The sequence below is a fragment of the Phycodurus eques genome, chromosome 11 (assembly GCF_024500275.1).
Source record: "Phycodurus eques isolate BA_2022a chromosome 11, UOR_Pequ_1.1, whole genome shotgun sequence".
NCBI classification, from domain to species: domain Eukaryota; kingdom Metazoa; phylum Chordata; class Actinopteri; order Syngnathiformes; family Syngnathidae; genus Phycodurus; species Phycodurus eques.
Window position 1 is genome coordinate 17,251,632 of NC_084535.1, and position 11,724 is coordinate 17,263,355.

The window sequence follows — 11,724 nt, forward strand, 5'->3', positions numbered from 1 at the left end:
GATAAATACAGAAGGTTGTATTGGAGGCATAATAACCCCCAAGAGTGTTCCCATGTGTGTGTAGCCTTGTCCGGGTGATGTTCCAATGTATGACAGTTGCCCCTGGGGTGCCAGGGGCCATAGTCTACGACTTGACTAAAAGAATGTTATAGAGATGGATGGTCCTGCAACTGGAGAAGTGATGTCAGGCCAATTCAGTGACCTGTTGATTCTGTTTCAGTTATTTCTGATATTACTTGGGGACTACATACTAACCCCCACAAATAAACCTCTCATCCAAGTGTCATTTAACAGTCAAAACAGGAAATTTAAGATGAATTATAACCTAATGTTCCAGATCAAAAACATCAGCCAATGTGATACTGCGTTTATCAAACCAAAGTTGATTTGAGTCTGGACCGATGTGCAACAGCTGTCTGGAGACAGACTAAGAGACCGCAAGACATCAGACACTTTGCATTCTGTCAGTTTGACACACTGCTGCTTTAAACGTTCACAGTGGTCACATTTGATCAACAAAGTGACCTGCAAGTAATTAATTCTGCAGTCTTGGCACTTTAGCTTGTCATAGCATTCTCTGATGTAATGTTGTACTTTTGACAGTTTACAGTGGACCAGCTGTCACCCAGTTGATGCACTAGCCTTTGTTTCCCCACCAGTTAGTTCTTGGATCTGACTCACTTTTGTCTATTTTCGACCTGATGATTTTGTACTTGGACTTGATTGTCTTATTTTTTTTTTAATATATAAACTTTGAAGAAAATTGTGACTTCTTTCTTCGTCAAAGTTCACCACCATTGCCCTCAGACACGATTGGCTATAATTAACCTAAATAGTGGTGGAAAAAAACATATTTTTTACAAATATTCAAGGCCTTATTGGTTGCGTCAAACCATATATTCATGTTCATTACAGGACTGTCTAATGTTATTAGCATCTTTATTTAGTAAACATTATGAATTAATGTATGACCAATTGTATGTTAAGTAGTGTTACCTTGCGTCTATAGTCTCATGTTGTCATCTTCTGCGCTCCTTCCAGACACACATATCCAGATTACCACCTGGGACAGTTCCTGGTCGGTCCTTGGCCATTGAAGGAGGTGTTTGTCGCCTGATGAGCACGGTGGATTGAGTCCCATTCTTTTTTTCTTGTTGGCTTCTCAAGCAATACTATACTCAATGCATTATGATTGGTGATGCTGGAAACAACAGGTTTGGATGTTTCACTTGTAGTTTGTGCACTTGCAGGATTTATGCACCTGGATTATACTTGATGCACCGTTGCCTTGATGTACCACTTATTGATTTCTTGTTGATAAGCTATGATTTTGAGATAAACAGGGTGGATGTTATTTTGTATTGTTGCACCAAATGGAACTATTTTTAAGGGATTTCAATATACAATCTAATATAGTTGTAAAACAAATGCTTTTCATGCACAATACATCGGATTATGCACATTGGAGAATTCCTGCCACTTAAATTACCGTAGTGGATGGCGCCTTTATATCTGATAGTAAAATCGTAATGTCATTACACTGATATACACTACACATCTACTGTATGTAGTCTCATACAGTACATACATCATTAACCCATATTGTACAATAAATAATCATATTCTTGTTGGCTAATAAGACACGTAGAACCTTTACAATATAACATAGTCGATACAAAAGTAAATACACAGCACTGCATGTGTATATTCTCCACATAATCACCAACAGATCACCAAGACTGCAGGACTGCATGTATGCACTTCCAGACTTATGCTGATACTGTAGCACTCTGGTAGCAACCAAGAATGACTGTTAGCAAACCATAACAAATAATTCATATTTATAGCGATACCTTAAAGCAGACTTATATTTTGTTATGAGAGAAAGGGTTAATCTTGATTCCAATTTATGCATTTTAAATCGCATTTAAATGTTGCTAGGAAGTTTTACTTGAAAAATAGTATAAATTCATGCCTCTGTTTGGATTATTTTCTCTATGAATAAATGTTCCAAGTCTCAAAGCGATATGGTGCTTGTCACAGGACAATACAGTTTTACACTGCACTGTATGAAATGTGGAAAATCCTAATATGTGAGCAGCTTTCTACAGTGGTTCAGATATAAATAAACGTTTATGTTACCATGTAACTGTGTATCTATCGCAGGAGCCTTTAGAACTTGAGACGCTTTCTTGGAGTTGGAGCGTTTCAATCGCCAAAACTGGCATACACAGCTATTTGGAGAACTGATTTTTTTTACCCTATGTCACAGTGATTATTCCTGTGAAAAATGTATAGTCTGAGAATAAATTGCATGCTGTTTGGAAAAATGAACTCTGCAAATGGTTGCCAGTATGCGAAACCTCATGGTTCAGGTATGTTAACTGATGAACCACAATTTTCACCTTTTAAGCATTAGAATCCTGATAATTATGTCACTCCCCTTTCTTTAAGCTTCATTAAGATTATATATATAAATTACAAATTTTGAATGATATCCAACATTAGTTGTTAGTTACTGAGGTCAAATGTTAAATGAATGTTGCCTGTCACTTCTCGACTTGTCCTAATTTCATGCCTGCAAATCTCAAGGGTTTATTGTGAGGTTTCACAGCCAACACATTTAAGACTTGAAAGGATATCTGACTGAAGATGCATGTTTGATGGGGTCAAAGATCACACCTGTAGAGATTTTCTCTGTTGTGTACAGTTTTCAAGGAATTTTCAACCTTTTTTTTTTTTATACTTCTTCGCAGGGAGTAAACACTTTTGGATAGGAGTTGGTCCAGCTGCCAACTTTGAATTGTGTCCACTTAAGCATTTGAGTTAGGTATCACTTTTTTCAGACAGATTATGTGTAAACATACAGTACAGTACTTAGAAGTGGATTACTCGATGATACTGAGTACCGATACTTGATAATGCCATTAAGTCTTGCAATTGCGTTAAAATTAATTTGAATCATAATCAAATATTGTTCCAAATACAAACTTTTAATGTACATGGCATACGTTTCACTAAAAATAACACTTTTTAGAGTAAACTTGTCGTTACTGGCAAGTTGAACAACACAAGGTATTTCAGTTATGTTGTGTCTTAATCTGAACACTAGGGGACACTATGTTTTGTCAGCTCTGCCTGACATGAACAGAATAAATTCCATATTACGAAACAAAATGACTCAGTACAATCGTGTGATCGTATAGTGTATGTTAACTAAAGCATTCCTGTACAAAGGTTAATACCCATTAGTAATCCGTTTTATAATACTGCACAGATGACTGTCACTTTAAAAGCGACACCGATCAGTCTGGGCTTACAACAATTAGCGAAAGCTGTTATGACCACAATACTGAACACCTTTTTCAACTTGCGCACCATTAAAGAAACGTAACTAACCACTGTGTATGCAGAGCAGAGCGTGCAACAGAGCTCGCGAAACTGTTTTTGCGTTCATCATCAGAGTTCATCATTCATTTTGCAAAGCACAATTTGCTGTCGCCTAAAAGTAATCCGTGTCCTTAAAGTACAGTCCCCTCCAAAAGTATTTTAACGGCAAGGTCAATTCCTTTATTTTTGTTGTATACTGAAGACATTTGGGTTTCAGATTAAAATATGAATATGAGACAAAAGTTCAGAATTCCAGCTTTTATTTTATGGTATTTACCTCTAGATATGTTAAACAACTCAGGACAGAGCAACTTTTGTTTGAACACACCTACTTTTCAAGTGAGCAAAAGTATTTGATCATGTGACGGATGGGTGTTTGGAGTTGCTCAGGTGTTGCCTTTTAGATTGATTGCTTAAACATTAGATAGTGCTTGTTTTTGGCTTTGGTTTACACCAGTGAAAAGTGCATTTGCTGTTAAGCAAACATGAAGACAGCTGTCTATAAGAGAAAAGCAAACCATTTTGAAGAGGGAAAATCGATCAGAGCTATTGCACAAACATTGGGCATAGCCAATACAACAATTTGTAATGTCCTCAAAAAGGAACTACTGGTGTACTGAGCAACAGACAACAAACAGGTCGGCCAAGGGTATAAACAGCAGTTGATGACAGAAACATTGTGAGAGCTGTGAAGAGACACCCAAAGACAACAGTCAATGACATCACTGCCAACCTTATCACCTCCTATCACAATCCACTATTCGAAGAAGACTTCAAGAGAAGAAATATGCAGGCCAAGATGCAAACCACTGATCAGCAAAAAGAATCAAAAGGCCAGATTGGATTTTACAAAGAATTACAGAGATGAGCCACAAACGTTTTGAAACTGAAGTTTTATGGACTGATGAGACCAAGATTAACCTGTCCCAAAGTGATGGAAAGGCCAAAGTATGGAGAAAGAAACAATCTGCTTATGATCCAAAACACACAAGCTCATCTGTGAAGCATGGAGGTAATGTTATGGCTTGGGCTTGCATGGCTGCTTCTGGAACGGGCTCACTATTCCTTATTGATGATGTAACTTATGATGGTAGGCAGCAGAATGAATTCTGAAGTCTACAAAATCATTTTGTCTGGCAATTTACAGAAAAATGCATCCAAACTAATCGGGAGAAGCGTCATCCTGCAACAAGACAATGACCCAAAACACTGCCAAAACAACAAAGGACTTCATCAGGGGGGAAAAAGTGTAAGGTCTTCGACTGGCCAAGTCAGTCACCGGACCTTAACCCAATAGAGCATGCATTTTGCAGACTGAAGGGAGAAACCCCCAGAAAAAAACAAGACCTGAAAGAGGCTGCAATAAAGGCCTGGAAAAGCATTTCAAATGAAGAATGCAACAGTCTGGTGATGTCAATCGGTCGCAGGCTTGATGCAGTTATTGCAACTGAGGGTTATGCCACCAAATATGAAATGTTATTCACTTTAAGTTAAATAAATGTCTGTTCAATAGTTTTGCTCACTTGAAAGGTGGGTGGCTTCAAACAAAAGGTGCTCTGTCCTGAGTTGTTTAACACATCTACATGTAAATATGAAATAAAAGCTGGAATTTTGAAATTTTGTCTCATATTCATCTTTTGATCTCAAACCCAAATGTCTTCAGTATACAATACAAACAAAGGAATTGACCTTGCCGTTCCAATACTCTTGGAGGGGACTGTATTTCCACACGCACATGGTTAATATGGCTCCTGCCTGGAAGGTATATGTCAGGGTGGTGGTGTGGTATTGGTCTGTAATATCGGAGGATTTTTACAAGCACGGATACTGTCCAGACATACAGTGTTGGCACTGATACCAATACTGGTATTACCATTGCTGCAAAGATTATGTCACTGTTTCTGAATTCTACTAGTAGGATAAATGATAACATATTCATCCACTGGCAATTTGCTTTACGAGTGTAATAAATTGTATTCCTATCACATCACTGACAGGCAAAATGTAGCTGACAGTCCAGGTGTCAGAAGTGTCAGAAATGAAATGTTTTCTTCCCAGCCTCCTGACCATGGTTTGATCCTGCAAGTCCATCTAAAAAGAGGTGGTTGTTACCTTGCCCCTCACCCACTCTCAAACCAGTCACCATTATCTTGATTATGAGCTATTACAAAGCGACCACTTTTCATCAGAGTTAATCTGCATTGCCGGGAAACCCTCAAGTAAATTCATCTCGGAAACCTTGCCCTTCGAGCATCAACCTTCTCCGCCCTGAGTTCCCTTTAGCTTTGAAAAGGGATCTTGGATCTTTAAAAAGTGGACAAAGTGCTGAGCCATTCAAGGTGTATCCAATGCCTGGTGCTCAGCAAGGCTTTAAATTCAAAACAGACGGTGGTGGAGTTGGAGCAAATAAAGATCAAAGGCAGAGGGTCAGGCTGCTGTCCTCACATGCCAAACGCCGCCGTCGCAATGAATCAGTGCCGTTGGCTTTCCATGCTCATGTAGTTTACCCCTGCCCAAAATCTCCCACCTCACGGATGCCAACCTCCTCATCACTATCACTGTTTCACAGCACACAAGGGTTTACATTACACTGTGTTCAGGCTGGCGATGTCTCTTTTAGTCAGAATTGCCCCTCAGGAGGAGGCAACTCTCACTCGAACGTTTGTCAAATTATTAACTCTGCAAAGGCATATGCTATGCTAGGAGGAAGTAATTCCATTGTCTGAAATTGCTGCCTTGAAAGATGTCTGTGCTACTGAGTGCCATTCTTGTTGTCTCATAGCATTTAAAACAATGATATCCGACTCAGTTAGTCTCTTAAAAGGTATTCAATTATTTCCAGGTATGCTGGATTTTACGTTTTTGTAGATTAAAAAGAAACAAGTCATTCAGGTTCAAGTAAATACAGGTACATTAAAAGTTTGAATATCATGAAAAACATTTATGGATTTTGTTTGTTGTTACTTACAGTGGAGCAAAAAAGTATTTAGTCAGCCACCAATTGTGCAAGTTCTCCCACTTAAAAAGATGAGAGAGGCCTGTAAAAACAACACTTCCATTGGGCCCTACAGAAACATTATTTGCTTTATTCACTTAAATGACTTCATGGAGAAGTGATTTGCTGACCAGACTGCGTGATTGTGTGTGATAAGGCTAATTTTGCCATATCACTGCCAAAACCACAGTAGAAACATCTGTGTTTTCTCAAGTTAGAAGTGGGCTGAAATAGTTTGGGCAGTCACAATTTAAGAGCTGCTTGACAAAGCTGTTGTTTTTCAGAGTCTGGAAAGTAAACACACTCACGCGGCTGGTTTGCCCCGCCCCAAAATGAGTGATTTTGATTGGCTCACAAAGGCTACATACGCGGCCATTTGACTGCCAAGTGTCGTCTGATTGCCGCAACGGGCACCCTATGCGGAAGTCGAAGATGCGCACACGCAGGAATGGATAAATAAAAGTAGCAAACGGGATGTCGATCATTGTAAAGGAGTAAAAGTATCGATCCTTCTTCACATAAATAGTCAAGTAAAAGTAAAAAGTACGGTGCATTTAAAGTACTCTGACAAGTACAACAGGGTATATGTACCGCGTTACTACCCACCTCTGCCTATGAGAGACAAAATGAGAAAAAAAATTGTCAGATTTTTTAAAAGAATTTATTAACAAATTATGGTGGAAAACTATTTGGTCAATAGCAAAAGTTAATCTCAATACTTTGTTATATTACCCTTTGTTGTCAATGACAGAGGTCAAACGTTTTCTGTAAGTCTTCACAAGGTTTTCACACACAGTTGTGCTGGTATTTTGGCCCATTCCTCCATGCAGAGCTCCTCTAAGATCAGTGATGTTTTGGGGCTGCCTGCTGGGCAACACAAACTTTCAACTATTTTCTTTGGGGTTGAGACGAGCTAGGCCACTCCAGGACCTTGAAATGCTTCTTACGAAGCCACTCCTTCGATGCCCGGACAGTGTGTTTGGGATCATTGTCAGGCTGAAAGACCCAGCCACGTTACAACTTCAATGCCCTTGCCGATGGAAGGAGGAGATTTTCACACATGCTTCATGTTCTTTGGGTGCAACTCGGCATTCTTTCTCCTCCAAACACGACAAGTTGAGTTTTTACCAAAAAGTTATATTTTGGTTTCATCTGACCATATGACATTCTCCCAATTCTCTTCTGAATCGTCCAAATGCTCGCTAGCAAACTTCAGACGGGCCTGGACATGTACTGGCTTAAGCAGGGGGACACTGCAGGATTTAAGTCCCTGGCAGCGTAGTGTGTTACTGATTGTAGCCTTTGTTACTTTGGTCCCAGCTCTCTGCAGGTCATTCACTAGATCCCCCCATGTGGTTCTGGGATTTTTGCTCACCGTTCTTGTGACGTTCATTTTGACCCCACGGGGTGAGATCTTGCATGGAGCCCCAGATCGAGGGAGATTACCAGTGGTCTTGTATGTCTTCCATTTTCTAATAATTGCTCCTACAGTTGGTTTCTTCACAGCAAGCTGCTTGCCTATTGCAGATTCAGTCTTCCCAGCCTAATGGCAGGTCTACAATTTAGTTTCTGGTCTCCTTTGACAGCTCTTTGGTCTTGGCCATAGTGGATTTTGGAGTGTGACTGTTTGAGGTTGTGGACAGGTGTCTTTTATACTAATAACAAGTTCAAACAGGTGCCATTAGTACAGTACAGGAGGACAGAGGAGCCTCTTTTCATTTTTCCTGATAAATTTGTCTTTGCGATGTTAATTTTTTTAGTCAGCTGGTTTCTAGCGCAATTATACAGGGCTCTATCCCCACTTTGATAGGCGTTATCTTTAGCCTGGCGAAGTTGCTGAACCACGGCTTGTTGTTATTGAACGTGCGAAATGTCTTTGTGGTACACACACATCTTCACAGAAACTGATATAGGATGTGACACAGTCCGCATATTCATCTAGGCTGCCAGTTGAAGTTTCAAAGACACTCCAATGTGTGCAGTATAAACAGTCTTGAAGTTCTAACTTTGCTTCATAGGTCCACTTTACTATTTTCACGACTGGCTTCGCACATTTGAGTTTTTTCCTGTATGTTGGTATTAAGTGAATTAAGCAGTGGTCAGACGAGCCCAGAGCTGCACGTTGGATAGCACGGTATGTGTCATTTAGCGTGGTATAGCAGTGGTCTAGAATGTTGTTTTCCCTGGTAGGACAGTCAGTGTGTTACTTGTATTCAGGGAGTTTGTGGTTGAGGTTAGCTTTATTAAAGTCCCCAAGACTAATGAGGGGTGAATCTGGGTGCTTTTTTTTCAAGTTCGTTTACTTGTTCAGCGAGCGTTAGCGGTGCGGCGTACGTGTTAGCTTGAGTATGAATGAAGTGAACAGTTCAAAAACAGCGACTCCAAGTCCGGGCTGCAGTGTGTGTTGAGCTCGGTGACATCGGTACACCATTTTTCGTTGATATAGAAGCATATCCCGTCGCCTTTTGTTTCCCTCGATAACTGTGATGCGGTCTGCCCGGTGTAGTTGGAAGCATTACGGCGCCATACAAAGTGGAAATTAAAAACTGCACCAGGAAAAGTGGATTGTTAAGCAAAATTCATTCATGAATTTGGGGTTTCACAAGGAGTGGACTGAGGCTGGAGTCAGCACATCAAGAATCACTATGCACTGAGCAACAGCTGAATCACATATCCACATTCAGAATCAAACGATTAATCTGTACTAAGATGACCATTTTTAAAAGAGGGTTTTAAATGTGGTGTTCACAAATTGGATCTTGAAACAGCATTTTTGCTTCAGAAGTAGAATTATGTTTATTCACTTTTATGAAGTGAAATGTTACTATTTTAGTTGTAAATAGTTTATTTGCCGAGCTAAACTCTACAGCAAAACCATCCATCCATCCATTTTCTGAGCCGCTTATCCACACAAAGGTCGCGGGAGTGCTGGAGCCTATCCCAGCTATCATCGGGCAGGAGGCGGGGTACACCCTGAACTGGTTGTCAGCCAATTGCAGAGCATACACAAAACCAACTTATAATAATTTTTTTAAACAGCGTTGCGGGCCATGCCAAATGTTAGTTTCAGTATATGCTGTGTGCTGCTAAAAACAGACTGAGGGCCACAAATGGGCCAGGGGCTGTAGTTTGAACATCTCTGAGCAAGAGCATCTCAGGGTATGCAACAACTAGTAGTAAAACAGAAATGTTTTGACATTATGAAAATTATCCCCCGTTCCGATAAAACTGGCAAAATTACTAAATACGCTGTAGTGTCTATATCGGGCCAGTTGTTGGCAAAGGCACTTCCCAACACCCCTTCAGGCTGCGTGTGTGTGTGTGTGTGTTATATATATACACACACACATCCATCCATCCATCTATTTCCTGAGCCGCTTCTCCTCACTAGGGTCGCGGGCGTGCTGGAGCCTATCCCAGCTGTCATCGGGCAGGAGGCGGGGTACACCCTGAACTGGTTACCAGCCAATCGCAGTGTGTGTGTGTGTGTGTGTGTGTGTGTGTGTGTGTGTGTATGTATATATATATATATATATATATATATATATGATATGGGGGGAATGAAGACTGACTAAATGTGATAACACTGGATGCAGAAGTGGACGAGAAGCACAAACCAGACTACAATGCTTAATGAACGTGATCATTCCTTCTGCCAGTGATTAATAACCACAACCTTACACAATAGACAAACAGAATTACTTAAGCCACCAAGTCAAGTCTGGAAAGTTTCAATAATGCAGTGTTAATGTGCTCTTTGGGTTTCTGAAGGCAAGGCAAAACTTGGAGGACTCAAGTGCAGGGAAGCAAGGTAGAAGTCTTAATGATATTTAATTCCAATGATTTTGTGGCCTAGATGCATTCACAAAGAGGCAAAATTAAAATTACACAACTCCACAGTGGGTAGCCCTATGAGTCCTCTAATTTACCAGAACCCCAAAATTTAACTCAAACAGGCACACAAAAAAAAAGGATCTAGGGTTTTTTTTCCTAGAGAAATGAGCTGTAGAAAAGTTGATTATGAAAACATTTTTCCCCTTGTGTGAAAAAAAAACCCATGAATGTTCGACATTCATTGGTTCTTATATCTTGGTATTTCTTAAGGAGGCCTTTCAGATCCTTGACATTATACCACGAATATGGTATTTTTTATTTTTTAAGTCTCCTTAAAATAGTAACACAAAAGTGAGCCCCCAGAGACACCCCACAGGCCATTGCAGCATGATTTCTCTCTCGTTTTTAACATACTGGTGTGTATGCACCAGCCGTTTTTCTTGTTTCGTAATTCATTTAAATGTTTTTTTTTTTTTTTGCATCTACTTTGGGATGAATTGGCAGGTTTACTAGTTAAGTTGGAGAAATACCCCTTCTTTGACAAGAGTGGTTTCTGGTTGGAGAGGATTTATTGGGGCCTATGGAGGCTGGCCCATAAAAAGAAACCATGTAACGTAACCAGATCAACACAGTATGTTAAAGTGTGTCTAATGGCAAGGAATGTAACAATGTAACATTCAGGCAAATGAGATCCAATTCACAAATTGTTGCCAGTGTTGGAGAGGTATTGATTTAACAATGTTTATTATTGTGGTTGTACTTTGCTGTGGTGAGAACTGCTCCTTCAACGTTGTAAGAGCTGTTCAATTGTGGTAACCAAAACATTAAAATACACCTCTCAGTATGAGTGCAGTTCAGTTCTATCCCACTGCTAATTAAAAGCGTTAAGAATTAAAACTTTATTGTCACTCTCACAATGTTAATCAATATTCATTATTATAAAAATTAAACAGTTTGTAAATTGGATTATACACGTGTATCTAATATTGTGGCCAGGTAGTATATTTCTAAATAAAGACAAACACGTTAGCTCTTATTGGCCTCTGCCGCAGATGGCCTGCTATAGATAACGATTCAGGCTGTGTACTGTAATCTTAGCTTCAAACGATGCTGTAATCGAGGTGGACAGGACACATAAAAAGAATACAGGCTTTGGGTCTGATGATACAGTCGTTTGAAGCTTTAGAGATTTGCAGTTTACCGTAATTATAGTTAGAGAAGATGCATTGCTGATAAATATTTGTGGTCAAGTGGGGCACATTGAAGAGTTTTGGAGGAGTAGAAAAGCAAGTAAGCAAGCCTGCTGCATTGTAAACACGAGCCGTGCACTTGGCCAGCTGTGGCGTACAGTTAACTAGAGGAATGAGCACACCATGAATGGCTTCTTCTGTGTGACAATGGCTGCAGCTGGTCAGAGGTCCCCACTATAGACAGGCTACAATGTGTGCGTGTGTGTGTGCATTCGGCAAAAATTAAACTGGAATGTGACGATACTCCAAACACAT

General features: G+C 39.9%; 1 protein-coding gene across 7 annotated transcripts in view; it reads left to right on the forward strand.

Moving 5' to 3' along the window:
* tasp1 (taspase, threonine aspartase, 1) overlaps positions 1-11,724 on the forward strand; it is a 61,110-nt gene that overhangs the window by 30,249 nt on the left and 19,137 nt on the right. For 4 of the 7 annotated variants that reach the window (XM_061689486.1, XM_061689481.1, XM_061689480.1 and 1 more), the window contains one exon: positions 1,042-1,125. The exons of 1 other annotated variant lie outside the window; for it this stretch is intronic. In XM_061689486.1, coding sequence (XP_061545470.1) covers positions 1,042-1,097 — 56 coding nt within the window. In that variant the 3' untranslated portion in view covers positions 1,098-1,125. Of the gene's footprint in view, positions 1-1,041; positions 1,286-11,724 lie in introns of those variants that run through there. 2 more of the 7 variants (XM_061689477.1, XM_061689483.1) reach the window with 1 other exon arrangement.